This window comes from Geotrypetes seraphini, chromosome 4 (genome assembly GCF_902459505.1).
Source record: "Geotrypetes seraphini chromosome 4, aGeoSer1.1, whole genome shotgun sequence".
Classification (NCBI taxonomy): Eukaryota; Metazoa; Chordata; class Amphibia; order Gymnophiona; family Dermophiidae; genus Geotrypetes; species Geotrypetes seraphini.
Window position 1 is genome coordinate 9,797,201 of NC_047087.1, and position 25,842 is coordinate 9,823,042.

General features: G+C 43.8%; 1 protein-coding gene across 3 annotated transcripts in view; it reads left to right on the forward strand.

Annotated features, from left to right (window-relative positions):
* The window catches only part of PIEZO1 (piezo type mechanosensitive ion channel component 1), a 400,254-nt gene that overhangs the window by 253,584 nt on the left and 120,828 nt on the right, over positions 1–25,842 (forward strand). For 2 of the 3 annotated variants that reach the window (XM_033942562.1, XM_033942563.1), the window contains exons 23-30: positions 1,119–1,223; positions 5,351–5,504; positions 6,998–7,241; positions 7,559–7,655; positions 7,778–7,946; positions 16,481–16,570; positions 19,248–19,333; positions 20,236–20,307. In XM_033942562.1, coding sequence (XP_033798453.1) covers positions 1,119–1,223; positions 5,351–5,504; positions 6,998–7,241; positions 7,559–7,655; positions 7,778–7,946; positions 16,481–16,570; positions 19,248–19,333; positions 20,236–20,307 — 1,017 coding nt within the window. The remainder of the gene's footprint in view (positions 1–1,118; positions 1,224–5,350; positions 5,505–6,997; positions 7,242–7,558; positions 7,656–7,777; positions 7,947–16,480; positions 16,571–19,247; positions 19,334–20,235; positions 20,308–25,842) is intronic. The other variant, XM_033942564.1, reaches the window with a different exon arrangement.

Consider the following 25,842-nt stretch of genomic DNA (forward strand, 5'->3'; position numbering starts at 1 on the left):
GTTGAGGGGTGGTAGATTCAGGGGCAATGTTAGGAAATTCTACTTTACGGAGAGGGTGGTGGATGCCTGGAATGCGCTCCCGAGAGAGGTGGTGGAGAGTAAAACTGTGACTGAGTTCAAAGAAGTGTGGGATGAACACAGAAGATTTAGAATCAGAAAATAATATTAAATATTGAACTAGGCCAGTTACTGGGCAGACTTGCACGGTCTGTGTCGGTGTATGGCCATTTAGTGAAGGATGGGCAGGGGAGGGCTTCAATGGCTGGGAGGGTGTAGATGGGCTGGAGTAAGTCTTAACAGAGATTTTGGCAGTTGGAACCCAAGCACAGTACCGGGTAAAGCTTTGGATTCTTGCCCAGAAATAGCTAAGAAGAAAAATTAAAAATAAAAAATAAAAAAAATTTAAATTGAATCAGGTTGGGCAGACTGGATGGACCATTCGGGTCTTTATCTGCCGTCATCTACTATGTTACTAAGGGCCCTTACTACTGGGGAAAAGTGGTGAAGCCCCGATGACATTGACTCTTCATGACATTTTCACTGTTATAAACCTGGCGGAGTGTGTTGCGCAGTGGTTGGAGTTACAGACTTAGCACCCTGGGGTTGTGGGTTCAAACCCCACGCTGCTCCTTGTGACCCTGCCCAAGTCACTCAGTCCTCCATAGCCCCAGGTACGTTAGATAGATTATGAGCCCACCGAGACAGATAGGGAAAATGCTTGAGTACCTGATTGTAAAACCGCTTAGATACCCTTGATGGGTGGTATATAAAAACCTAATAAATTTGAAATGAAAAAAAAAACAACTTGGAACACCATCACTCAGTACTGTCAAACTGAATGTCCTAATACAAATAGACCTGTTTTTGGAAAGTCATGGAAGATACTGTATAGAACTGAGAATCCCGAGCCAGTCCATGGGTTTGGTCTACTCTGGGTTTAATTTGATCTAGTTCACGCTGTGTTAGGCTGGAGTACTTGGAACTCACAGGATGGGGTATTATTTTAGAGGTGGATGGGGGTGTTAAAATGCTTCGTCCCCCATCCCTCTCATCTTCACATTTACAACCCTGAGGGCAGGGATGATAAAGTCAGCAAAATATTGCTTTTTTTCTTGCAGATTACCCTTGGAGATGGAAGCATTTCATCCCCATTAACTCAGCGCTGATCAAATGGATGTATTTGCCGGATTTTTACGTGCCTCCAAATGCAATGCATCTTATTGGTAACTACGAATACCTGCTACAGGGAGAGAAAGTGGGATTGGGATAAAGAAACCTGCTTCGGTCATGGCTTCTCACCTCTTGGGGGGGGGGGGGGAGAGAATGGGAAAGGAGACAAGGTTGAGGGAGGAGAAAACGAGTTTCACCCTTAACTTCCCAAACCTTTCCTTCCCTTTAACCGGGTTCATTTTATTTATTTAAAAATGTATATACCACATACAACTATGTGGCTTACATCTTACATACATAATATCTTGTGCTCCCTACGATCTCCATACATGTAACACAGACATAACTGGACAACTGCATTAATATCCCCCCATGAAAGATATCAATACACCAAATTAGCAAATAGACATATCAGATTAAATTTCCACAGTTAATTTCATTCTTTTCCTTTTCATGATAACAGCTTGGTGTAGTTAAAATATCTATATATTGCTTTACAAAATCAATGTCATTTTAAGTCAATTTACAAATGAATGAATTTAAAACAATATAACATTAAAATGCCCTATAAATGGTAGCAGGAAAACACAGAACAGTCACTAAATCATAAGGACCAAATGAGGAGAGACACCATGATATCATCATTCAAAAATATTTCTGTCTGTTGCAGCTACCTGAGGCGATTAAACCCGTTATCTGCTCCAAAAGAGATGGAGCCATTAATTTTATATGTGTTTAAGTGATGATATTCATTCCCTGGGAATAATCTTTTAGAGCAGGAAAAGGCTCAGAACTGGATCCAAGTAACAGGGCAGAAACATTGCAGAGCTTTCAAGAGGACCAGCTTTTTCAGCAGGAGATATAGCGCTTGCCCCCAGCTTGGCCCACCCCGATGGCAGCTTGCGGCACCAGCAGCTGCTTCTCCTTCCAGCGGCAGCAGAAGAAGACTTAATTTAATGATTTCTAGGCTGCTCAATCTGACTCGTCCTGAGCAGTTTGCCCCCCAGACAGAAAGTGAGCTAAAGGACAGTACGTTAGTTAAACAGAATCACTTACTAATACAATCATGAATCTATACTTTCAAAAATCTTTTAAAAAGATGAGTTTTCGATTTCTTCCTAAAGGAAAGGTTGGGAGGATTTGTCCTTAGTTCTAATGGCAAATCATTCCAAGCTGAGACTGAGAAAGATGAAAATGAAGCCTTCCAGGGTTTGCTATGTCGGAGTCCAGTAGGCGATACAAAGTCGTAATCATTTCTTGAATGACGTATAATTAAAGGAAGGACAAAACAGAAGTCAAACTATAAAAAGCCTTATAAACCAAACAAAATTCTAGCTTGTATGGGAAGCCAGTGAAGATTATTCAACAAAGGAGAAACTCTTTCATATTTAGACCATCTAAAAATCATTCTATCCAATATTCAGGTGTTTAAGATGTCTGATCACTAGAATAAATAGTCAATGGCTCCTGAATATTGGATAAGATAAAGAGGGGTGGGATTATGATTGATAATAATTGATATATGTTAAGTATTAGTATATGGGTGGGAGGGGTGGGTCTCTTTGATAAATATTTATTTGGAGTAATACAAACAAGAATGTCAAGTGATTAATTAATGTATTTCTGAATGATTATTGTACACTTGTTGAAATTTCTGAAAATGAATAAAGATTTTTTTTTTTTCCCATTATTTTTTATTTTCAAATTTTACATAAAGTGTACAAATTATTAAAATACAATTGATAAATACATAGTATCACTTTTATATCTAATACATTATATATCTAAATTTGATTTTCCCCCTTTCCCTCCCCCCACCCTTTTATTACTTTAATATAAATATTTTTAATTTTCAAATTTTACATAAAATGTACAAAATATTAAATTACAATTGATAAATACACAATATCATTTTTATCTAATAGATCATATTCTAAATATATTTATATCCCCTCTCCCTCCCCCCACCCTTTTATTATTTTTTCATTCATACATATTGTATAACATATTATAACATATTATGTAAATATTATTTTCATTATCCCCCCTCTATGTGCGTCATAAAAAAGATACTTAAAAGAAGAAAAGAAGAAGAGAAATCTTAATATTTATTCATTGCAGTATTTTGTCAATGGCCCCCATATTTTTATGAATTTGGTATATGTCCCTCTTTGTATTGCTATTGTTCTTTCCATTTTAAATATGTGACATATTGTATTCCACCAAAATGTATAATTTAGGTTATTATATTTCTTCCAATTATTGGTTAATCTTTATTCATTTTCACCAGAAAATAACAAACTTTTATTAATAATGACAGGGGTTGCCATTCAATGAATAAAGATTTTAATGAAAATCATTCTAGACGCAGTACTGTATTTTCAAGCATAATAATAATAATAATTTTATTTCTTATATACCGCTATACCCTAAGTTCGAAGCGGTTTACAGTGAAAGTCATGTCTAGAGAGAGTACAGTGTTAACAATAGGATATAGGATAATACAAAGTGAGCAGGTACTGGGTGATTACAATAAGGTACAGGATGTTATACTAAGTTATAGGATGATACAATATGAACAGTTACAAGAGATCAATGCTGTTTACAGCTAGATATATATAATGTGCATAAGAGAGGTGTACCGCATTAAGCGTTGGGGGAAGGGAAAAGGAAGGGGGAGGACTTTCGAGGAGGATTATAACTGGTAGGGGGGGGGGAGTGTTGTAATTTAGTCAGTGACTTTTGAAATGAACCTATATGTACTGAATCACAATAACCAAAAGGGAACGTTTCATGGCTTGAATTGCCAGAACAAAATTCTCTTCATAAAAACAAGAATGAATAAGTCAGAATTGAGTTAAAAACCCCACCTCCTTCATCAGACTGTTTATTTGAGGCTCAGAAGATAAAGCCGAATCCAATATAATCCCAAGAACTCGAGATTGTTGAGCAACGCCAAGGTAATCCCATTAGGTAAAGAAATTTCTGTTAACAACTTACTAAACTATAGGGCTAGATTCACTAAGCAAACCCATTTGCGACCCTTAACGAGCAAATTTCCCTCGGGCCTGATTCACTTACCTCTCCTGCGATCCGCTTCGAATTTGTGCATGCAAATGAGGAGAAACGCATGCAAATTGGACAGCGACCCGATTCACTACACAAAATTTCACTTCTGACAGGGTTGGACGATCAACGGAAGAAGCGACTGCTGGGGAGCAGTTGAAAACGTCCTTCCGACTCTCCTGTTCTACTGCCCTGCTCTCTGCCCTGTCAGTCCCGATCTCCTGCAGCCCTGATCTGCCTGCCCCGGCTGTCGCGGTCCTGCACCCCTGGGCTTGCCTGCTCCGAATGCCTGCCTGCCATGTCCTCTCTGCTCCCTCTGGCTCTGCCGCCTTCCCTCCAGTGCGAGCCTGCGGGTTTAAAGTGGGGCTGCACACCGCAGTGCAGCCCCGCGTTAAACCCACGGGCTCGCACTGAAGGGAAGGAGGGAAGAGGCTGCCACATGGAACAGCACTGCCCTGAGCACGTCTGCCCCGACTGCCTGTGCAATCCCCTGAGTTTAACCTGAAGTGGACAGGTCTGTGCGGTCTGCGCATACGCACCGATCACACATGCGCGAGCCGTGCAGGCAGATGGGGGCGTACCTCCGATCGCCCCCATCTGCATATTTTTATTCTCTGAATTGGTCGGACCTGCCCGGATCAGGCCCGATCTGGCAGGTTAGTGGTCCATTAGTTTTGTAAATGAGTTTGAGGCCAAGTTTTGAGCTCAACTTTAGGTGCCGGTGGGACCAGTCCCACAGCTCTGAATGTGAAACTGGTCCCTTGGCTGCTGGAGGTAAGGTTTCATTAGGGTGTCTCCTTCTGCCACCAGAAGGGGGAGCTGTCTAGCGGGAGTGAGAGAGACTTGGCAGCTCTGGGATTGTCTAATCACAGAAAGACTGGATCTGCCATTGTGTAGCGTGTCGGTCGGGTTCCTTAGGGCCTAGATTGTGCCGACCACCAAATGCCTGTACCCACACTTGCCATCTTTTAACAAAGAGTTTAGCCAACGGTTGTTCTCCCTGTTCTTCTATTTCCTGCTGCTTCCATCTGGTGTGTCTTTCTTTTCTTTCTTGGGGTTTATTAACCACCTCTGTGAAGAAATTCATCCAAAGCGTCTTTCCTCTCTGCACTAGCTGACTTCCTGCTGCTCCTCGGTGCTGCCCAACAGTGGAAGGTCTTCACGGACGAGAAGAAAGAGGAATGGTACACAATAGCGGGAGAGAATACGGATGAGCTGGAGCCGCTGACAGACCGGCCCAATCCAGTGCCCAACTTCGTCAACTGCAGGTCAGCAAGTGCCAGCCTGACCCTGTGCTTGAAACTGCTACGATCCTAAAGTGCATTGGCTTGCAGTTGAATTATGGGGTCGTTCTGGTGGTAGAGAAGGATGCGGGGACAAATTTTTCCCTGTCCCATCCCCATGAGTTTTCTCGCAGTCCTTGTCCCATTCCTGTAAGCTCTGTCTTAACCATACAAGCCTCAAACACTTATGATTTTAAAGCATTTGGGGGTTGTGCGGATGAGGACGGATCTTGCAGAGACAGGAAAAGAACTCACCAGGTTGGGAAAATGAGCTCCTGGGGGGGGACGGTGAAAAATTTGTCCCTGTGTCATTCTGTAGCTGGTGGAACAACCACAACAGGGGAACGGATGTAGCTACAGCAGTAACAAGGATGTAACCCGGGACAATAACAGGAAAGCTGGAGTCGGTGTCTGTAGCCACATTGCCTAGTACACACCTATGATAACCTCAGGCTCCAGCACACAATCAGTTCTGGCTAGGCCACTGACTAGTAATCCAGGCAAAACAGCAAAAAGATTGTGGAACAGAAGATTGGATGTACCAGTTTGCTGTTTAATAAGCGTCCAAACAGCTCTCCCTCTGTATTTGTGGGGGTTAGGTGCAGAGCTGGCCCGTGAATAGGGAAAAATAACAAATAAGTTTTTGAGCCGGCTCTGACCCACCCCTGCCTCTCTCATGCGTCCCTGGACCTTACCTGGTGGTCTAGCGGTGATGCGGGGCAGGAGCGATCTTCCTATGCTCCTGCCCCGTGCAGAGCCGTCATCAAAATGGCTGCTGTGGGTTCCCATTGTCGTCTCGAGACTACAACCGATGACAGCTCTGCATGGGGCAGGAGCATAGGAAGATCGCTACTGCCCCGCCTCACCGCTAGACCACCAGGTAAGGTCTGAGGAAGTTTGGGCAGCCTGCAAAAAAGAAGAAGAAAAAAATTGTGAATAATCGAAGTCGCAAATAGGGAAACTGTGAATACAGAGGGAGAGCTGTACAGTCACAAGTGACCCACAAGATCAAAACCAAATAATGTATAAAATACAAATGACCCAACATGGGCCGTGTTTCGGCAAAAGAAAAATGCCTTCTTCAAGGGTCTTATAGGGTCCTTGGCTGTCTTAAATGTAAAATCATAAAAGTCTTAGTAAAAGGCCCCTTATGTTCTTGCAGAAAGCTGACCCAAGTGCAACATCTCCTGGTCTCTCACATTGATTAATAAAATCTTTCTCAGCAGGATGAAATGCTTACCTGAATTCAAAATTAAACGCAAAGAACATTAGTCTACAAGTGCTTTGATGCAAACAATGTTGACAATTCTAGGGAGGGTTGAGTTTACAACTCAGAGCTAAAGTAAGGAATCAAGTGGAGTGATTTCGAAAGACATAGGCTCCCATGAGTCGGTGTAAGATAGCCGTTGTGTCTCTGTAAAATTCTCTAAACTGTTGACGTCACGAATATTAACGTGTGCGCTCTTGCCTTCTCTCAGGTCGTACTTGGATATGTTGAAGGTGGTGGTGTTCCGGTACCTCTTCTGGTTTGTCCTGGTGATCGTCTTTGTCACCGGTGCCACTAGGATCAGCATCTTTGGCCTTGGTTACCTGCTGGCTTGCTTTTACCTGTTGCTCATTGGCACCAGCATGCTGCAGAAGACAGCAAGTGTGCGGCTCGCCCTCTGGGACTGCCTAATTCTCTACAACGTCACAGTCATCATCTCCAAAAACATGCTGGCGGTGAGTGTCACTCCTGACTAAGTGATATTTAAATACATGTAAGGGATAAAGACCCAAGATTCAGGCTTTTTTAATGGAACGGAAGCTCTGGCATGTGGAGTCATCTAAGGAAATACTTCTTCACAAAAAGGGTGGTGGGGATCTGAATTTAGGAAAGCCCAGAGGATCTCTGAGGGAGAGCAAGGGTCAGAGTAGATGGGCAGTTTGGCCTCTTTGGCTGCCATTGTCTGATGATTGACTTGGGGCTTGGGAGGCATAGAATGGGCAAGACGCTGCCTCTGTGTTGGATCTGAGCTGACTTTCTGTTTTGCCCGCAGCTCCTGTCCTGTGTATTTGTGCGGTCCATGCAGAGCAACTTCTGCTGGGTCATCCAACTCTTCAGTCTCGTTTGCACCGTCAAAGGTTACTACAACCGTAAGTGTTGGTGGAGGCCTCTTCCTCCTCCACTCCCGATACATCTTCTGTGTTCCCCTAGGGTGGAGTCTCCTTGTGGAAGAGAGAGTTAACCGGTTTCTTTTGCTTGTGCTCTCTCCCAGCCAGTGACCTGGACAAGGACCTAGACTGCCAGCTGCCTGTGGAGGAGGCTGGAATCATCTGGGACAGCATCTGTTTCTTCTTCCTTCTGTTGCAACGGAGAGTCTTCCTCAGTTACTACTTCCTGCACGTCATGGCAGACCTGCGAGCGTCTGCCTTGCAAGCTTCCAGGTCTGAGACTAGTGTGTCTTCTCCAGACATGTTGGGGAAAGAGTTGTACAAGATTCGTTCCTTTTATTGCCTATGAAGTTCAGGACAACGTGAACCCTCCACCGGAATGGGACGATTCATCGCGGCTGTTTCATTGGGGGACGTTTCAAAATGGTTGCAGTGAAACGGCCGCGATGAATCATCCCATTAGGGGGAGGCTAGGCTTCAGGTGGCTCAGACAGAAATGCCCCAGCCCTCTCCCCAGTGCCTGTGACGAGCAGCTGAAAGCTTTGGCTAGGTCTCCCCCACCAGCCACCGCTACCAATTGGTATCTACGACGAGTGGCTGAAAGACGCAATGCAGCAGCTCTAGTGGCAGCCTCCTGCTCCGACTTGCATGGAGGTATAATTCGGGGGGGGGGGGAAATTGTGGGGGACATCACAATATAATTTTGGGAGAGTGTGGGGGGCAATGCCCCCCACCCCCCCAAATGCTGAATTAGATTCATCACAGCTAGTTCATCATGCTGAAATGACTGCAATGAATTGGTCACGATCAATCGCCCTAGACCTACTCTCCACATCCCCAAAGCTCTGCCTGCCTGGACCAACAAAAATTAGTAATTGACCTGTTTCACCCTCCCCCCCCCCCGGTGTTGGTAATCTGATGAAGGTTAATTCAATGTCGGCAATTACCCAAGGTGACCAAGCTGCTGTGCTGTCTACAGAAATGAGCTTTCTGAAAATTGGTGGTCCTGGGGATGGGTTTAGGTGAAGAGGGAGAACCGTGCACAGAGTAGGGAATCTGCAAAAAAAGCAAGAGGAAAGCTCAGGGAATAAGCAAAGTCAATGTACTCACTTGGTTTGTGGCTTTGGTTACTGATGCAATCTCTGTGGTTTAAAACTGCCCCCAGAGTGCGGCCAACGCAGACCCTTGCACTGTTTTGCTTAATATTTACAAGAATTAAATGAACCCTTGCAAGTGACAATGAGATGCGATTCCTAGTGAAAGTCACATGGACTGGAACGCTTCGGTTGCCCCCTGCTGGCCAAATTTATTTATTCCATTTTCTATACCTTTCCTCCAAGGGAGCTCAGAACGGTTTTACATGAATTTATTCAGGTACTCAAGCATTTTTCCCTGTCTGTCCCGGTGGGCTCACAATCTATCTAATGTACCTGGGGCAATGGGGGGATTAAGTGACTTGCCCAGGGTCACAAGGAACAGCGTAGTTTGAACCCACAATCTCAGGGGGCTGAGGCTATAGTTTTAACCACTACACCACCCACTCAGCTATGATGAAACCAAGGAAGGGCTTGGGCCTACCTAGAATTTAAAGTCTGGCTATGCCACTGAAATCAGCCTTTTTACACTGTTCTATAGACCTTGTCCTATCTGAGACTCTCCCATTCAGAGACTCTGTTTCTGAAGTAGACAGAAAGCCTCAGTTGAATATTTCTGTTCACTGACGTGTGCATTTTTTTTTTGTTTCTCGCCTTCTTAATAAATAAATTAAGGGGGGCGTGGCTTGGACACGCAAGCAAATGGTCGGGTAATAGACGGGCTCCGTGTCAAACAAGCTCTTATTTCAAAATAAAAAGCTCCAATACCGATATTTTGCTGAAAAAAAAGCTGTGGATAGTAAGAAAATGGCATTGGGTAAACAAAATAAAAACGATGCAGGAGCCGGAGGATCGGGTACAAGCAGTAATAAACGATCAAAGCCGGAACCAGGGACACCTTCAAAAGTACCGTTGCCTTCGGAAGGAGATCAAGATATGATGGCAGAAATAAAACAGATCAAAGATATCGTACTGGAAATCAAAAAACAACTTCAAAAGGCAATTGATGATGTTGCCACGCTTACAAAAAGAGTTGATCTAATTGATAACAAAATAACACACTTGGAAGAAAAATCGGAAGAGGTACATGCTGAAGTTATGCAAAACAAGAAAGCCTGGAAAGAGATGGAAATAATAAAGAAAGATCTGGAGGACTGTTTGAATAGAGAAAAAAGAAATAATTTAAGGATCATTGGGTTGCCGGAAGGAGTGGAAAAAAATGATCCCATTACTTTCTTAGAACAATTCCTTCCAAAGATACTGCCTTTAAAATCCAAAGTGCCTCTTGAAATCGAAAGAGCGCACAGAATACCGGGACAAAAAACAATCACACAAAAAGGTCCAAGAACTTTAATATTTACATATTACGATATCAACATGTTGTTGAAATATGTCAGCTGGCTAAAGAAAATAAAAATCTAAGATGTCAGGATGCACGTATACATATCGTACCAGACTTCGCCAGAGAAACTACCCTCAAAAGAAAACAACTACTTGATTTAAGACCTCAATTACGAGCACTGGGGGCTAGATATGGACTTCTCTACCCGGCGGTCATGAAAGTAACTTTGGGAAATAAAACACAGAACTTTACCGATTATAAAAAATTAGCAGAATATATTGAACAATGTGAACAGCCAATGACTTCTTAAATAGATAAAATTGGGAATATTTCAACATTTCAATAAGATTGTTCTGATATCAAATGCTTTCACTTTGATTCTAGTTTATTTTGTTTTATCTTATTCCAAGTTAATTTTTACGGTAAAAGAATTCTGAAAATATATAAAGTGAATTCGCCGTTTCGAATACTGGAATTTTCAATTTACTTTAAATAATAATGATGATTACTTACGCGAGCATGGAATGGCTCGGCGTGACAGTGAAGACGTCAAAGGCTGAGTGACGTGGAGGAAAGACGAAGCGCTGACTTACCTCGGAGATTCTGCATGTATAGGGGATTGGAAGTTGGACTGCGACAGTTTTTTGGAGGATTTTCCTTGGGCGCCGTTGCTTCTCTGCTCTCAAGAGGAGAGGAAGATATGCTGAGAGTGCTGTGGTCGATGAGTCAATGCTGAGGGACTGCGCGAGGACAGGAAGTCTTATCTTTTTGGTAAATGATCGTACCGGAAGTGAAGAAGATTGGTTGCTTTCACGTCACGTCAAGTTCACGTCTACGGAGAGAGAGAAGGGAACTTGAAAAGGAAGCTATAAAGAAGGCGCTATTATTACTGGAATAAATGGACGAAACGGATGAAAAGACTCTTTAAATGTGAAAATATATAGAATAAATTAAACTGATATATAGGGGAAAATAATATTTTATTTTTAAAGAAATATAATAGTTGCATGATTTAGGAAGTATATTTTAACCCATTTTCTTACAAATATATGTCAATTGATATATCTCTCCAAGGCTTTGTATGACTGATTTGGAAATACAAGTTATGATAATGAGAATGGGTTATGAAAATTTTTATTTATGTTTTATTTTTAAATATTTTCTTATTATCTAATTTAGAATTTTTGGAGCAATGGTTTTTATGAATGGAATTGAAAATGCATGTGGTGACTGATTTAAGAATATCAGTAAATATGATTGTGAGAATGGATAGAAAAGAAAGCAAAGATATATAAATATTTAATTCTATTGATACTACGTTATGTTATAAATTTGGAGTAATAGATATAATTTTTTAGCTTGTGATGGAGTGATGTCATACCTGATTTAATTTGCGTTTCCAAGTGTTCGTAGATGTATGGGGAGGGATGGGAGGGAATGGGTGGGCTTTAAAGTTGCAGGGTTTGGGTGAAGTAAGCAATTTTTTTATTTATATTATATATGGGAAAATGGAATTTATAAAAAATATTGAAGATTGGGATGATACATTACAAATTATATTAATGTATGATGGATCTTAAGATAATATCTTTAAACGTTAATGGTCTCAATCACCCGATTAAAAGAAAAAAGGCATTATTATTTTTAAAAAGACAGAACGCTGATATATGTTGCATACAAGAGACCCATCTGTCAAATAATGAATCTATAAAGCTAAAAGGTGATTGGTCAAACAATGTTATTTTTCTCCAGCAATAGGGAAAAAAGCTGGTGTTGCTATATTAATAAATAAAAAATGTTCTGCTTCATTTAAATTTAAGGCAGCTGATCCTCTTGGAAGATGGATATATGTGGAAATGGACATGGGAAATACCACCATATATATGCCCCTAATTCGAATCAGAATGAATTTTTTAAGACTCTGCAACAATTGATTCTTCCACTGGCTACTTCAAATTTAGTAGTAGCAGGGGATTTCAATGCCGTTATGGATCCACTGATGGATAAAAGTCCGAGAAGATTTATAAAATCGTTAGGCCTTGATAATTTGGTACATTCTTGTGATTTAAAAGATATTTGGCGTATTCTTCATTTTGATGGTCGGGAATTTTCGTTTTGCTCACAGGTTCATAATTCTTTTTCTAGAATAGATTACATTTTTGTTTCTAATCAATTAGTACATCAAGTCACACAGGCTGTCATTGATCCAGTTATACTATCTGATCATGCTGGAGTGTGGATTGAAATTAAAATAATAAATCAGAATGGAAATAGACCTATATGGAGATTAAATAATGCATTGCTTACAGATACTGATTTTTGTGAAAATCTTTTGGAAAAAATGAAAGATTATTTTCAAATTAATGATACAGAAGGAATTTCAATAGAGATTTTGTGGGATGCTTTTAAAGCATACATTAGAGGACAAATTATTTCTTATTCAGTGTTGCAAATAAAAAAAGAAAAAAAGCAATTTACAGATCTGGAAAAAGTGGTTAAGTCTCTAGAATCAAAATTAATTGAAAAATGGGATTATTTGACACAACAAGAACTTTTAAAAGCTAAAGGTAAATATAATGAAATTTCTTCAAAAATAATTAGAAAAGATTTATTTGTAAAGCAAGCTTTGTATTATGGAAATTCAAATAAGGCGGGAAGAATGCTGGCAAATTATCTTAAAGCAAAAAAAAGAAAAACAAAAATAATTGCTATTAAGAATGAGAATGGTGAAATGTTGTCTCAAATTGAACCCATTATAAAACAGTTTTTAAAATTTTATAAAGATTTGTATTCTTCTCAGCCTTATTTGGAAAAGGAAAAGGAAGGTTTAGATTTTTTAAAGTTAATAGAGGGACCAAAGATTCCTGAACATATAAAACGAAGTTTAGAGGAGCCAATATCCTTAAAAGAATTAGATACAGCTTTGAAATCCCTTAGGGTTGGATCCGCTCCAGGTGGAGATGGTTATACAGTGGAGTTTTATAAATCATTTCAAAACATTATAATGCCCTATTTATTAAAACTATATCAGACACAACTAAATAAAAGTTGTATTACAGGTACTATGGCTGAATCAATAACTATAGTTTTACCTAAGCCAAATAAAGATCCCACTTTGGTTTCAAATTATAGACCAATTTCTTTAATAAATGTGGATGGAAAAATTTTAACTAAGGCATTAGCATTAAGATTGGCTAAAGCTCTCCCTTTCATTATAGATATGCATCAAACAGGTTTCGTAGCTCAAAGACACTCATCTCACAATACTAGATTGGCACATCACATGTTGTATTTGACAAAATCTATTAATGACCCAGCATTTTCTATTTCATTAGATGCTGAGAAAGCTTTTGATAGAGTGGAATGGATCTTCATGTATCAGGCAATGGAATGGTTTGGTATAGGATCCGGATTTATACAAATAATAAAAGCATTGTATAACTCCCCTGCTGCTAGATTGTATATTAATAATAATTTTTCAGAACAGTTCATTCTACAGAGAGGGGTTAGACAAGGATGTCCACTATCTCCTTTGCTTTTTGATATCGTTTTGGAACCCTTATTATTAGCTATAGAACAGGTAAAGGAGATACAGGGTATTCCGCATTCAGATAGAGAATATAAATTATCAGCATATGCGGATGATATTTTACTTTATTTGAGAAATCCGGAAACAACCATTCCACACTTGCTTGAATTGATTGAAAAATTTGGAAAATTTTCAGGATATAAAATAAACTGGAATAAATCAGAAGTGCTTCCACTCAATGTACATTGTACAAAAAGTCTATTTGACTCATTTTCTTTTATCTGGAAAGAGGAGGGTTTAAAATATTTAGGAATCTGGATTGCAAAAACAGTGGATGAGACTATGAAAATTAATGAAAAAAATTTATTACAAAAAGTGTCAGAAATGTGTGAGCAATGGAACCCTTTGTGCATATCTTGGTGGGGGAGAGTGCAAACTGTAAAAATGATGATTTTACCTGTAGTTTGTTACCAAATGGGTATGATACCAATTTTTTTTCAGGGGTCTTTTTATAAAAAATTGGATAAGATTTTAACAAAATTTATTTGGCTTGGGAAAAACCCCAGAATTGCTCTAGTATCTTTACAAAGACCAATTGTGGAGGGAGGGGTAAATTTTCCAAATTTTTATAGGTACCATCAAGCCTATATTATGCGTCAAGGTATGTATTGGATCCTCCCAGAGCCCATTGAAAATATACCAGATTGGTTCTGGTTAGAATGGAGACTAATGTTTCCTTTACGTCTGAGTCATATTATTAGTATTCAAATGCCAAGTCCGATCACATAACCCCTTCCTACCGACTCCTACACTGGCTGCCGATGGAGGCGCGCACAAAGTTCAAGCTAGGATGTCTCTGCTTCAAAGTATTAAATGGTCTAGCCCCAAAATACATTACAGATCTCTTCTCATTCCCAACCACGAAAGAAAAACACACATGAAATTTGTCTCCCCACCGGCTAGAGGGTGCAAATATAAGAGACACCACCAACAACTGCTATCATATCAAGCAGCCATATGGGGTAAAGACCTAGAAAAACTAATTGCACAAACAAACAACTATGAAGAATTCAGGAAACACCTAAAAACCTACCTATTCTTGAAATACCTAGGCAACGAACCGGAACATCAACCCCCCTCGTAACATCATCACATACCTGATCTTGCAAACTGTTAACCCCAACCCCTAACCACTAACTATGAACACTCTATTCAATTTACGGAACATTTCTACTTCTGTGCAAATAGCCTGGCACTTCCTGGCCTTGCAACACACAAACTGTTGCTAACATTATTAATATTATCAAATGTATACTGCTATACTCTTTAATCCATTGTACGTAAAGTTTCTCTTTATTGTATTTACATTTTCTTTCATTGTATTCACAGTTTCTTTTATTGTAAACCGCCTAGAAGTCGCAAGATAGCTGGCGGTATATAAAAATAAAGTTATTATTATTATATAAGGAGCACAAAATATTTGTTGATACCTGGAAAACTATAAGATATATAAGTAATCTAACTCCTATTCCAATAACTAAATCAACGACTCAAACAATATGGCTCAATCCAAAGATCAAGGTTGGCGGTTTTAAAATTATCTGGAAACATTGGATGATAGCTGGAATTCGTATTCTAGAGGATGTAATGAATAAAGGTAAACTGCTTGAGTTTTCACAATTGCAAAATAAATTTGGTTTGAATAAATCACAATATTTCAGATGGATGCAATTGAAGCAGGCCATTCAGGTAGGGTTCCCTGAATGGAAAAATCTTAATAATTATCATAATATAGAATTCTTATGTTTTCAGATAGATTCCATGGGACACCAGGCCGCAAGGTGGTATAAATTAATATCTGAATTTGTATATAAAAAGAAAAAAAATGGTCTTAGAGATATTTGGAGCATTGAGATTAAGCATCAGATTAATGCATCTCAATGGCCACGACTTTGGTCTTGGAGGTTAAGATGTACATTGTCAGCTTCTGTGAGACAAACTTGGTTTTTTCTTTTACATAGAGCCTTTTGGACCCCTACACGTTTACATAGAATTGATAGCTCTAAGTCTAATAGATGCTGGCATTGTCATCTAGAAGCAGGGACATTAGATCATCTTTTATTCTATTGTCCATTCATATTAATATTTTGGAAATCAATTTGGCCTCAAATTAATAGGATGTTAGAAAATCCGGTAGCCTTGACATATGATACGATTTTGTTTGGAACTGCAATGAGAGCTCGAAGTCAAATTTCATCAAATAACAATAAACTTTTATTTATATTGACTGGAGTAGCAGTACAACAAATTACACATAACTGGAAAAATTGTGACAGATTAAACTATAATTTTTGGTGGAACTCAGTTTGCCATATATATAAGATGGAGCGTACATTTGCAACACAAAAAGGATATTTAGATAAGTTCAAGAGGATTTGGGGACCATTAACAGATTTTTGTAATGATTGATTTTCATTTTTCCCATAATAAGATAATGGTTAAAGGAGGGAGGGAGGGAGGGGGTAAGGTTTTTATTCTTTTATCATAAATTATAAATAATTTATCATAATAGATATTATTCTTATATGACAATAATAAAATAAAGGGAGGGAAGAGGATTCATAATTAAATAATAATTGATAAAATCATTACAGTTTATATATGTAAATTCATAATAAGGATAATATAAGATATGTTTTATATAAAATACATTATAGAAATTTCAAGTGTATTGTTAAAATAATTGTATGAAAATTTATGACACTTGTTGTTATATGAAAAAATCAATAAAAACTTTAAAAAATAAATTAATTAATTAAATAATAATTAACATTTTCCACAGAGGTTTTGAACTGGTCAAAGCCAGTATTGTGAAAAGCATGAGGTCCTACCAGGAGGCTGAGAAGAAGTCCCTGGCACAGCTAAAGAGACAGTAAGTTTCCAGCTTTCATTATTTCAAAATAATATCAATGCAGTGTACAATAATTACAACAGAAGTAAAAACATAGAAGAGAGCGAGAAACAAAGGGTAGAGATTAGAGAATGACATGGGGACAAATTTTTCCCTGTCCCTGCGGGAACTCATTTTCCCGTCCCATCCCCGTGAGTTTTTTTCCTATCCCTGCCCCCTTCCTTTAAGCTCTGCCTCATCTACATAAGCCTCAAACACTTTAACATCATAAGTGTTCGAGGCTCGTGCAGTGAAGGCAGAGCTTACAGGAAGGAGGCAGGGACGGGGACAGCAACAAAACTCACGGGGACGGGACAGGGAAATTGAGTTCCTGTGGGGACGGGGACAAATTTGTCTACGAGACTATGGACTTTTCCTCCAGGAACTTGTCCAAACCTTTCTTAAAACCATCTTAAAAACATCCTCTGGCAACACGTTCCAGAGCTTCTCTGAGTGAAAAAAAAATTCCTCCTATTGGTTTTAAAAGTATTTCCCTGTAACTTCATCGAATGTCCCCTAGTCTTAGTAATTTTTGACGGAGCAAATTTTTGTCATTCTCTAGTAGAGATCTTGGAGAGGGAACGACAATATGTAGAAAAGGGAGTTTAAAAAATGTAGATCATATCTGCATCTTGCATTCGGGGTCCCGTAGTCTCGTAGAACTGAAAGGAGGGGAAATGAAATGTAGGAATTGTTATGCATCTTGGAAAAGGAACGCTTTTAAGGGTAGATTTGAATTTCTCCAGGGAAGCTTCCAATCTGAGTTGTGAAGAGAGCACATTCCATGGTGATCGATAAGATAGTGGAACGTGTAAAATCATAAACTATTTACTTGGCTGTAGGTCTTATGAGTAGATATTGCTGAAGTGAGCGGAGCGTGCGTGAAGGGTGTGAGAAGCTGATTGAGATAAGGGAGGGTGGGTGGGTGAATGAAACATCCGTGTTTTAAATACGAGGAGAAGGATTTTGAACGTGATTCTTTGAGAAATTGGGAGCCAGTGGGCGGATTTGAGTAACGAGGTGATGTGATTGAATTTTCTCACTCCAGTTATCACTTAAATGGAAGTATTTTGAATTCTTTGCAAGCGATGCATGTCTTTACTTTTGATACCCCGATAGAAAGAAATGCAATAATCCAGTTGGACCCATCTCATGAGAGCCGAGGGGTAAAGGAAAGCTGCTAATGAGCAAATTTTTCTGAGTTTAGAAAAAAACATCATTGAATGATAGATGAAATTTGGGATTGGAAGCTTAGGGGCTCATAATCGAAACAGAAAAACGTCTAAAAACCGGCCTAAATCAGTAACAAAAGTTGTCCAAGTGCCGATAATCGAACAGGGTTTTAGACGTATTTAAAAACGACTTACGCCTTCACAGTGCTGCTGAATGACCAGAGCTAAAAGGGGCGTTTTTGGAGGAGTGGTGAGGGTGGGATTTGGATGGGACGTTGGCCGTCCTAGACTTAGTTACGTTCTGAACTGTAAAACTGAAGAGACGTCCAATTAGGACCGTAATAATATCATTCTTGGATCATGGCTCCCATACGAGGAGGTTCTTAATGCTGGTAGTTTTGCGCCATGCAGGACAGTCAGTTTGGACATGAGGTTTACATAATCTATTTTTGGAGGCAGTTCTGGTTGCTTCCACGCTGCAACCAAGACTAGGCTGTTATCTGTGAAGACGTTTGCTATCAATTTCCACAAAGGGTTCACACTTGATGGGGGGGGGAGGGAACACGCACATTAAGCAAACAGTTAAGAACATAAGAATAGCCTTACTGGGTCAGATCCATCAAGCCCAGTGTCCCGTCTTCGCAGAGGCCAATCCAAGTCATAAGTACCTAGCAAAAACCCAACTAGTAGCAGCATTTCACGCTACCATCCCATGTCTGTTTCAACAGCAGACTATGGACTTTTCCTCCAGGAACTTGTCCAAACCTTTCTTAAAACCAGCTATGCTATCCGCTCTTACCACATCCTCCAGCAACACGTTCCAGAGCTTCTCTGAGTGAAAAAAAAATTCCTCCTATTGCTTTTAAAAATATTTCCTTGTAACTTCATCGAATGTCCCCTAGTCTTAGTAATTTTTGACGGAGCGAAAAATCGATCCACTTGTACCCATTCTACTCCATCAGGATTTTGTAGACTTCAATCATATCTCCCCTCAGCCGTCTCTTTTCCAAGCTGAAGAGCACCTAACCTTTTTCGTCTTTCCTCATACGAGAGGAATCTTGGCTGCTCTTCTTTGAATCTTTTCTAGTGCCGCTAGATCTCTATGCATTGTGGTAGAACAACTTCCACGATATTCCTAAGGAATGCAAATACCCCTCCCCAAAACCTTGGGCACTGCTCTGTGCTCCACCCCCATGCCAGCATAAAGCCTTGCTGTACTATATCTCATATGTAGCTGTAATACCATAGGGTCAACATCTTCGAGCCATTCACTAGGAAGACTTGCAATAGCTGTTGGACAGAGGCACTTTCACGAGGAAAGTCCTTGCACTGCTTCCAAGCACTAGGAGAGGGAGAGCCAAGGGCCACGTGTCTCCTGTTTCATAGCAGAGAGAAGCCGTTCTTTTTAGTACACGCAGGGAGAGCTCATGCACGTCATAGGAAATGTAAATAGTGGCTTTTTTGTTCTTTTTTTTTTCACTGCATAGGATGGAGCGAATTCGAGCAAAGCAAGAGAAATACCACCAGGGGAAGTGCGGCACTTGTAGGACCGACTCGGAGCTGGATGGGGCAGGTGAGAATGGAAGCCAAAACAATGCTAGCGGCTTGTGTTCACTCTGACATGGAACATGCATCATCCAGATGACCCCCCTGCGCCCAGACTAGCCATGTGTTACGAGGTGGAGTGGGTATACTGGTGAGGTAGTGGTGTTTATAGTAATTGCAAATGGAGTGTTAAGATGAAGGGAAATGTTTTCGTTTAATGCTGTGGATAAATTTATCGTGCTTGCACTTGTTGCAGAGGGTATGTGTGGACCGTGAAGGAGTGTGTGGTGCAGTGGTTAAAGCTACAGCCTCAGCACCCGGAGGTTGTGGGTTCAAACCCACGCTGCTCCTTGTGACCCCGGGCAAGTCACGTAATCCCCTCATTGTCCCAGGTACACTAGACAGAGTTTGAGCCCACCAGGATAGACAGGGAAAAATGCTTGAGGACCTGAATAATTTAATGTAAACCATTCTGAGCTCCCCTGGGAGATGAATAGTTGTGAAGAGTTTCAGCCTCTGATCACCAGAGCTGGTATTGTGACATCATAATGCCTCATTCCACCACTAAGAGCCAACCTCATCAGTGATGTCACAATGGCTTCATTGTCCTAGACTTAGCTTACTTTTAATACATTTTGATTTGTAGAGTGGGGCAGTGGTTAAAGCTACAGCCACTGCACTCTGAGGTTGTGGGTTCAAACCCCCGCTGCTCCTTGTGATCCTGGGCATGTCACTTAATCCCCTCATTACCCCAGGTACACTAGATAGAGTTTGAGCCCGCCGGGACAGAGAGGGAAATATGATAAAGTACCTGAATGCAAAACCACTTAGGATATAAATGTTACATAAAATTTGATTGGGGTGTTTAATGATTCGTGTTATAGAGGGGCATGTTCTCATATAGCTGTGTGCCCATCTCCTGTTCCACAGAGCCAAGTGGCAAGGAGGAGACTTCCAAGCAGGAAACCAAGTGGTGGCGTCCTTGGTTAGATCATGCTTCAGGTATTCATCCTATGTACAGCGTGGCGTATACTAACACAGTATACTTCCGGATATACCTAACCCTCCCCCGACTTACCAATGTAATTTGAAAATATTTTCGGTGACATCGCTGTCTGTACAGTCTCTTCCACTGTAAACCGCTCTGAACTGCTTGTGGTATTTGCGGTATACAAAAATAAAGTTATTATTATTATCCCAGGACAAGCAGGCATGATATTCTCACATGTGGGTGACGTCATCTACGGAGCCCCGATGCGGAAGCATTTTCAAGCAAACTTGATTGAAGATTTAAGTTTGCTCTGCTGCTCCACGCATGCGTGCCTTCCTGCTCCACTAGGGGGTGCATCCCCTCGTGGTCTCCAGTTCAAAATTTTCCGCGAGCCTAGAAGACGTGTTTTTCAGGCTCTGCCCCAACTGCCTTCTAGCACCGCGATTTTTTCTTGTTTTTTCACGATTAAGTCGCTGTGCGCGAATTCCTTACCTTTTTACTTGATTCCTGCTTCGTTTTCAACGACCCGGAGGCTTCCGGGTCCCCGTGGCCGCGTGGCTAATCGAGCCGCGGCTACTTTCGATTTAATGTCCCGGCCTTTGACCGGCTTTAAAAAGTGCACCCGGTGCGAGCGGCTTCTTTCTCTCACAGACCCGCATCGCCGGTGCATCCTTTGTCTGGGGGCGACTCATCCAACCGACTCCTGCCCCCAGTGCGCTATTTTCCAAAACCGGGCCCTCCGCCGAAGAAAAGCCCGCATGGCGGATCTCTTCACCCCGGACCAACCCCCCACTTCGGCCTCGAGGTCGGCCCTGGCCTCGGCCCCGGCCTTGACCTCGGCCCCGGAAACCTCGGCATCGCCTCGAGACTCGACCCCGAAGTCCTCGGGACAACAGAAAGCCTCGGCTCCGGGTAAGTCCCCTCTTCCCTCTTCAGGTTCTGTAACAGCGAAGAAGCCAGCCTCGGGGACAACGGCGACGCATGGCGGAAGCCCCATGCTTACAGCCCCGTCTAAGCCCTCCAAGCCTTCGGGCCGTGCCTCCACCACACGGGAATACTCTGATACGAGGTCGCCCCCGGTGGAGCGCACAGAGGCAGGGGACATGCCTTCGATGCTGTCCGTGCCCGTCTTCCAGGACCTACTCCGAGCGATGATCACGTCGGAGCTGTCCGCTGCAATAGCCCAGTTTCAATCGGCCTCGACCTCGAATGCGCCAGACCAACCTGAGCCTCGCACCGAACAACCTCGAGGAAAGGTGCGCAATCCTCGCCGCATCCCATCCTCCTCGGACTCCTCGCCGAGACGCCCGAGACATTCCCCCTCTGCGGACCGCCGAGGGGCAAAACGTCGGGCTAGAACGACAGAAACCTCGAACCGCCGTACCTCCAAGAAGGCCCGAGGTTCACCAACCCTACGAGGCCGTTCCCCCACACCTCGTACAGGACCACTAAGGGTGGCTGAGTTATCACTCTCCAACCCGCGTATCCTCCGAACTCCCCCTCGGACGCATTCTCCGAGGGAGTCCGGATCGAGGTCACCAACCCGACATCGATCGGTACCCCTAACCCCGGCATCGTCTCCGAGGGGCTCCTCGAGACGCCGAAGATCGACAACCCCGGAACACTCTCACAGTGCTTCCCCAACCACGGAGCATGGATCAGAGCATGAACCTCGATACTCGAGGGAAGCCTCCTTATCCTTCTCCACCCGGCGAAGGTCTCGTTCCCTGACCCCGCACGGGGCTCCGGGGACATCTCGCCCATCCTTCACTCGCTTTGTCCAAGACATGGGCCAAGCATTGGACTTAGATCTCCAGTCCGACTCCAGATACTCTAAAGAGTACCTGGCGGAGCTGGATATGCCATCACTGCCCAGAGAGTCCCTCCGCTTACCACCTAACCCGGTACTCCAACAGGCCTTCTTCAGGAACCTGGAGACCCCCTACATGGTCACAGCCGTACCCTCCAAAATGGAGGCCAAGTACCGCACAGTACCTTATCCGGGATTCGAGCAACCACAGCTCTCCCACCAATCGCTGCTGGTGGAAACCTCCTTGAAAAAGGCTCACCCGTCCCGTGTCTCAGCAGCGGTACCCCCAGGCCGGGAAGGCCGAACCCTGGACAAGTTCGGCAGGAGACTATACCAAAACGCAATGATGGCCTCTAGGGTGCAAAGCTACACTTTCACCTTCACATCATACCTCAAACACCTCATTGGACTATTGAGAGCCTTTGAGACTGACCTACCGGCCTCCCGACAGGAAACGTTCGGCCTGCTTTTAGAGTCCCTCTCCAACCTGCGCCTTCATCTATTCCACGCGGCCTACGATGGCTTCGAACTCTCCTCCAGAGAAGCTGCCTTCGCTATCGCCATGCGCCGACTAGCTTGGCTGCGCCTGGTCGACATGGACCCCAACTTACAGGACCGGTTAGCAAACCTCCCCTGCGTGGGAAAGGAATTGTTCGATGACACTATCGAGGCGGCGACAAAACGCCTCTCCGAACATGAACGCTCATTTGCCTCCCTTGTCCGGCAAAAGCCCAAACCGCCAGCGCCCAGGCCATACAGGGCCCCTCCGCGCCGCTACCCACAAAAGTCCACCCCTGCTTTCTCGCGGCCCCCACCCAGACGTCCGCAAGCCCATCACAGGGCCATGCCCAAGTCCCAACCGCCCGCGACCACCAAACCATCCCCGTCCTTTTGACGGGACACGCGGAAGGGGGCGGGCCCCCTCCGCCATAGTCCCAGACCACCTTCCCATCGGAGGTCGACTCAAAGCCTTTTACCCTCGCTGGGAACAACTCACGACGGACGCATGGGTCCTTGGCGTGATCTCATCAGGGTACTCTCTCAACTTTCGGGCCATTCCCCCGGACAACCCCCCAAGGAATTGCCCTCCCAACAGGACTCAGCTACCTCTACTCCTCTCCGAAGCTCGAGACCTGCTTCGCCTGAGAGCAGTGGAGAAGGTCCCCCCCGACCAACGGGGGAAGGGCTTCTACTCCCGTTACTTTCTGGTACCGAAAAAAAACGGGAGACCTACGCCCAATACTAGACTTGAGACGCCTCAACAAATTCCTGGTACGGGAAAAGTTTCGGATGCTCTCACTACCAACACTCTACCCCCTGATCGACGAGGGCGACTGGCTCTGCTCCCTCGATCTCAAGGAGGCGTACACACATGTCCCAGTGCACCCCGCTCACCGCAAGTTTTTGCGTTTCCAAGTAGGGGACTGGCACCTACAATACCGAGTCCTCCCCTTCGGACTAGCATCATCACCTCGGGTCTTCACCAAGTGCCTCGTGGTGGTAGCAGCAACCTTACGCTCCCAGGGCCTCCAGGTATTCCCCTACCTGGACGACTGGCTAATCAAAGCCCCGTCCAAAGAAGGGGCTATCTCAGCGACCCAACAGACTATTACCTATCTACAAAGTCTGGGGTTCGAAATAAACTTCCCAAAATCTCAACTACGCCCCTCACAATCCCTACAGTTCATCGGGGCCACGCTGGACACGGTTCGCCTCCGTTCCTTCCTCCCCCCTCCGCGCCTGGAGGCGTTAGTAAGTCTGAGCCGAAGGATCTCTCGGCTGACCTCAGTATCAGCCCGACAGATGATGATCCTCCTGGGCCACATGGCCTCCACCGTCCATGTCACATCCTTCGCCCGCCTCCATCTGAGAATCTCTCAATGGACCCTGGCGTCTCAATGGCGTCAAGACCGGGACCCGATCGACCACTCAGTGACAGTGACTACTTCATTGCAACGATCGCTCCGCTGGTGGGCCGACTCTTCAAATCTTTCCAAAGGTTTGCTCTTCCTCACCCCACCCCACAGCAAGGTACTCACCACGGACTCGTCGGAGTACGCTTGGGGAGCCCATCTGGACGGCCTGCGCACCCAAGGAATGTGGTCAGCACAAGACCGACGCTGCCACATCAACGTGCTAGAACTTCGGGCCATCTACCTCGCAGCAGTAGCCTTCCAACATCTGCTCCGCGACCGAGTGGTTCTCATCCGAACCGACAATCAAGTAGCGATGTACTACGTAAACAAACAAGGGGGCACAGGATCTTGGCCCCTTTGCCGGGAAGCTCTGCGCCTCTGGAAATGGGCAATCTCCAACAACACCTTCCTTCGGGCGGTGTACATACAAGGAGAACAAAACTGCCTGGCGGACAGACTCAGCCGCCTCCTCCAGCCACACGAGTGGTCACTACACTCTCAGGCCCTACGAGGAGTGTTCGAACGGTGGGGGACGCCTCAAATAGACCTGTTCGCGTCCCCTCACAACCACAAGCTGCCTCTCTTCTGCTCCCGGATATACTCCCCGGACCGGCTCGAGGCCGACGCCTTCCTCCTCGATTGGGAGGGAAGGTTCCTGTACGCGTTCCCGCCGTTCCCTCTGATACTGCGGACGCTTATCCACCTGAAAACGGTACAAGCCACCCTGATCCTGATTGCCCCTCGCTGGCCACGCCAGCCGTGGTTTTCCCTTCTACTTCGACTCAGTGTCAGAGATCCACTGCCTCTGCCTCTGTTTCCCTCTCTACTGTCACAGGGTCAGGGTTCACTGTTACATCCCAATCTTCAATCTCTTCATCTGAATGCTTGGTTTCTCTCCCCCTGACTGCTCTCCCCGTGTCTCAATCAGTCAAGGAGATATTGGAGGCCTCTAGAAAAACTTCGACGAGAACCCGCTACTCCCAAAAGTGGACCAGATTCTCAACCTGGTGCTCCTCCCACAGCCAGGACCCGGTGTCGGTCCCCGTCCCCCTGGTCCTTGACTATCTACTTCAACTATCTCATTCCGGCCTAAAGACCAACTCCATTCGAGTACACCTCAGTGCGATTGCGGCCTTTCATCAGCCCCTGGAAGGGAAAGCCCTCTCGCTCCATCCCTTAGTCACTCGCTTCATGAAGGGCCTGCTGAACGTCCACCCCCCTCTCAAACCTCCCCCGGTGGTTTGGGACCTTAACGTGGTTCTGGCTCAACTAATGAAACCTCCATTTGAGCCCCTAGACAAATGCCATCCAAAATTCCTCACTTGGAAGGTAATCTTCCTACTTGCACTCACGTCCGCACGGCGGGTTAGTGAGCTACAAGCCCTGGTAGCGGACCCACCCTTCACGGTATTCCATCACGACAAGGTGGTACTCCGCACCCATCCAAAGTTCCTACCTAAAGTAGTGTCTGATTTCCATCTAAATCAGTCCATTGTCTTACCTGTGTTTTTCCCCAAGCCCCACTCTCACCCCGGAGAAGTGGCGCTCCACACTCTTGACTGCAAAAGAGCGTTGGCCTTTTACCTCCAACGCACTCAGCCACACCGGAAAGTCCCACAACTGTTTTTGTCCTTCGACCCAAACCGGTTAGGTCACCCAGTTTCCAAACGCACCTTGTCCAACTGGTTGGCCGATTGCATCTCCTTTTGCTACGCTCAGGCTGGTCTCGCGCTGAATGGTCGAGTAACGGGACACAAAGTCCGAGCGATGGCAGCCTCCGTAGCCTTCCTCAGGTCAACACCTATTGAGGAAATCTGCAA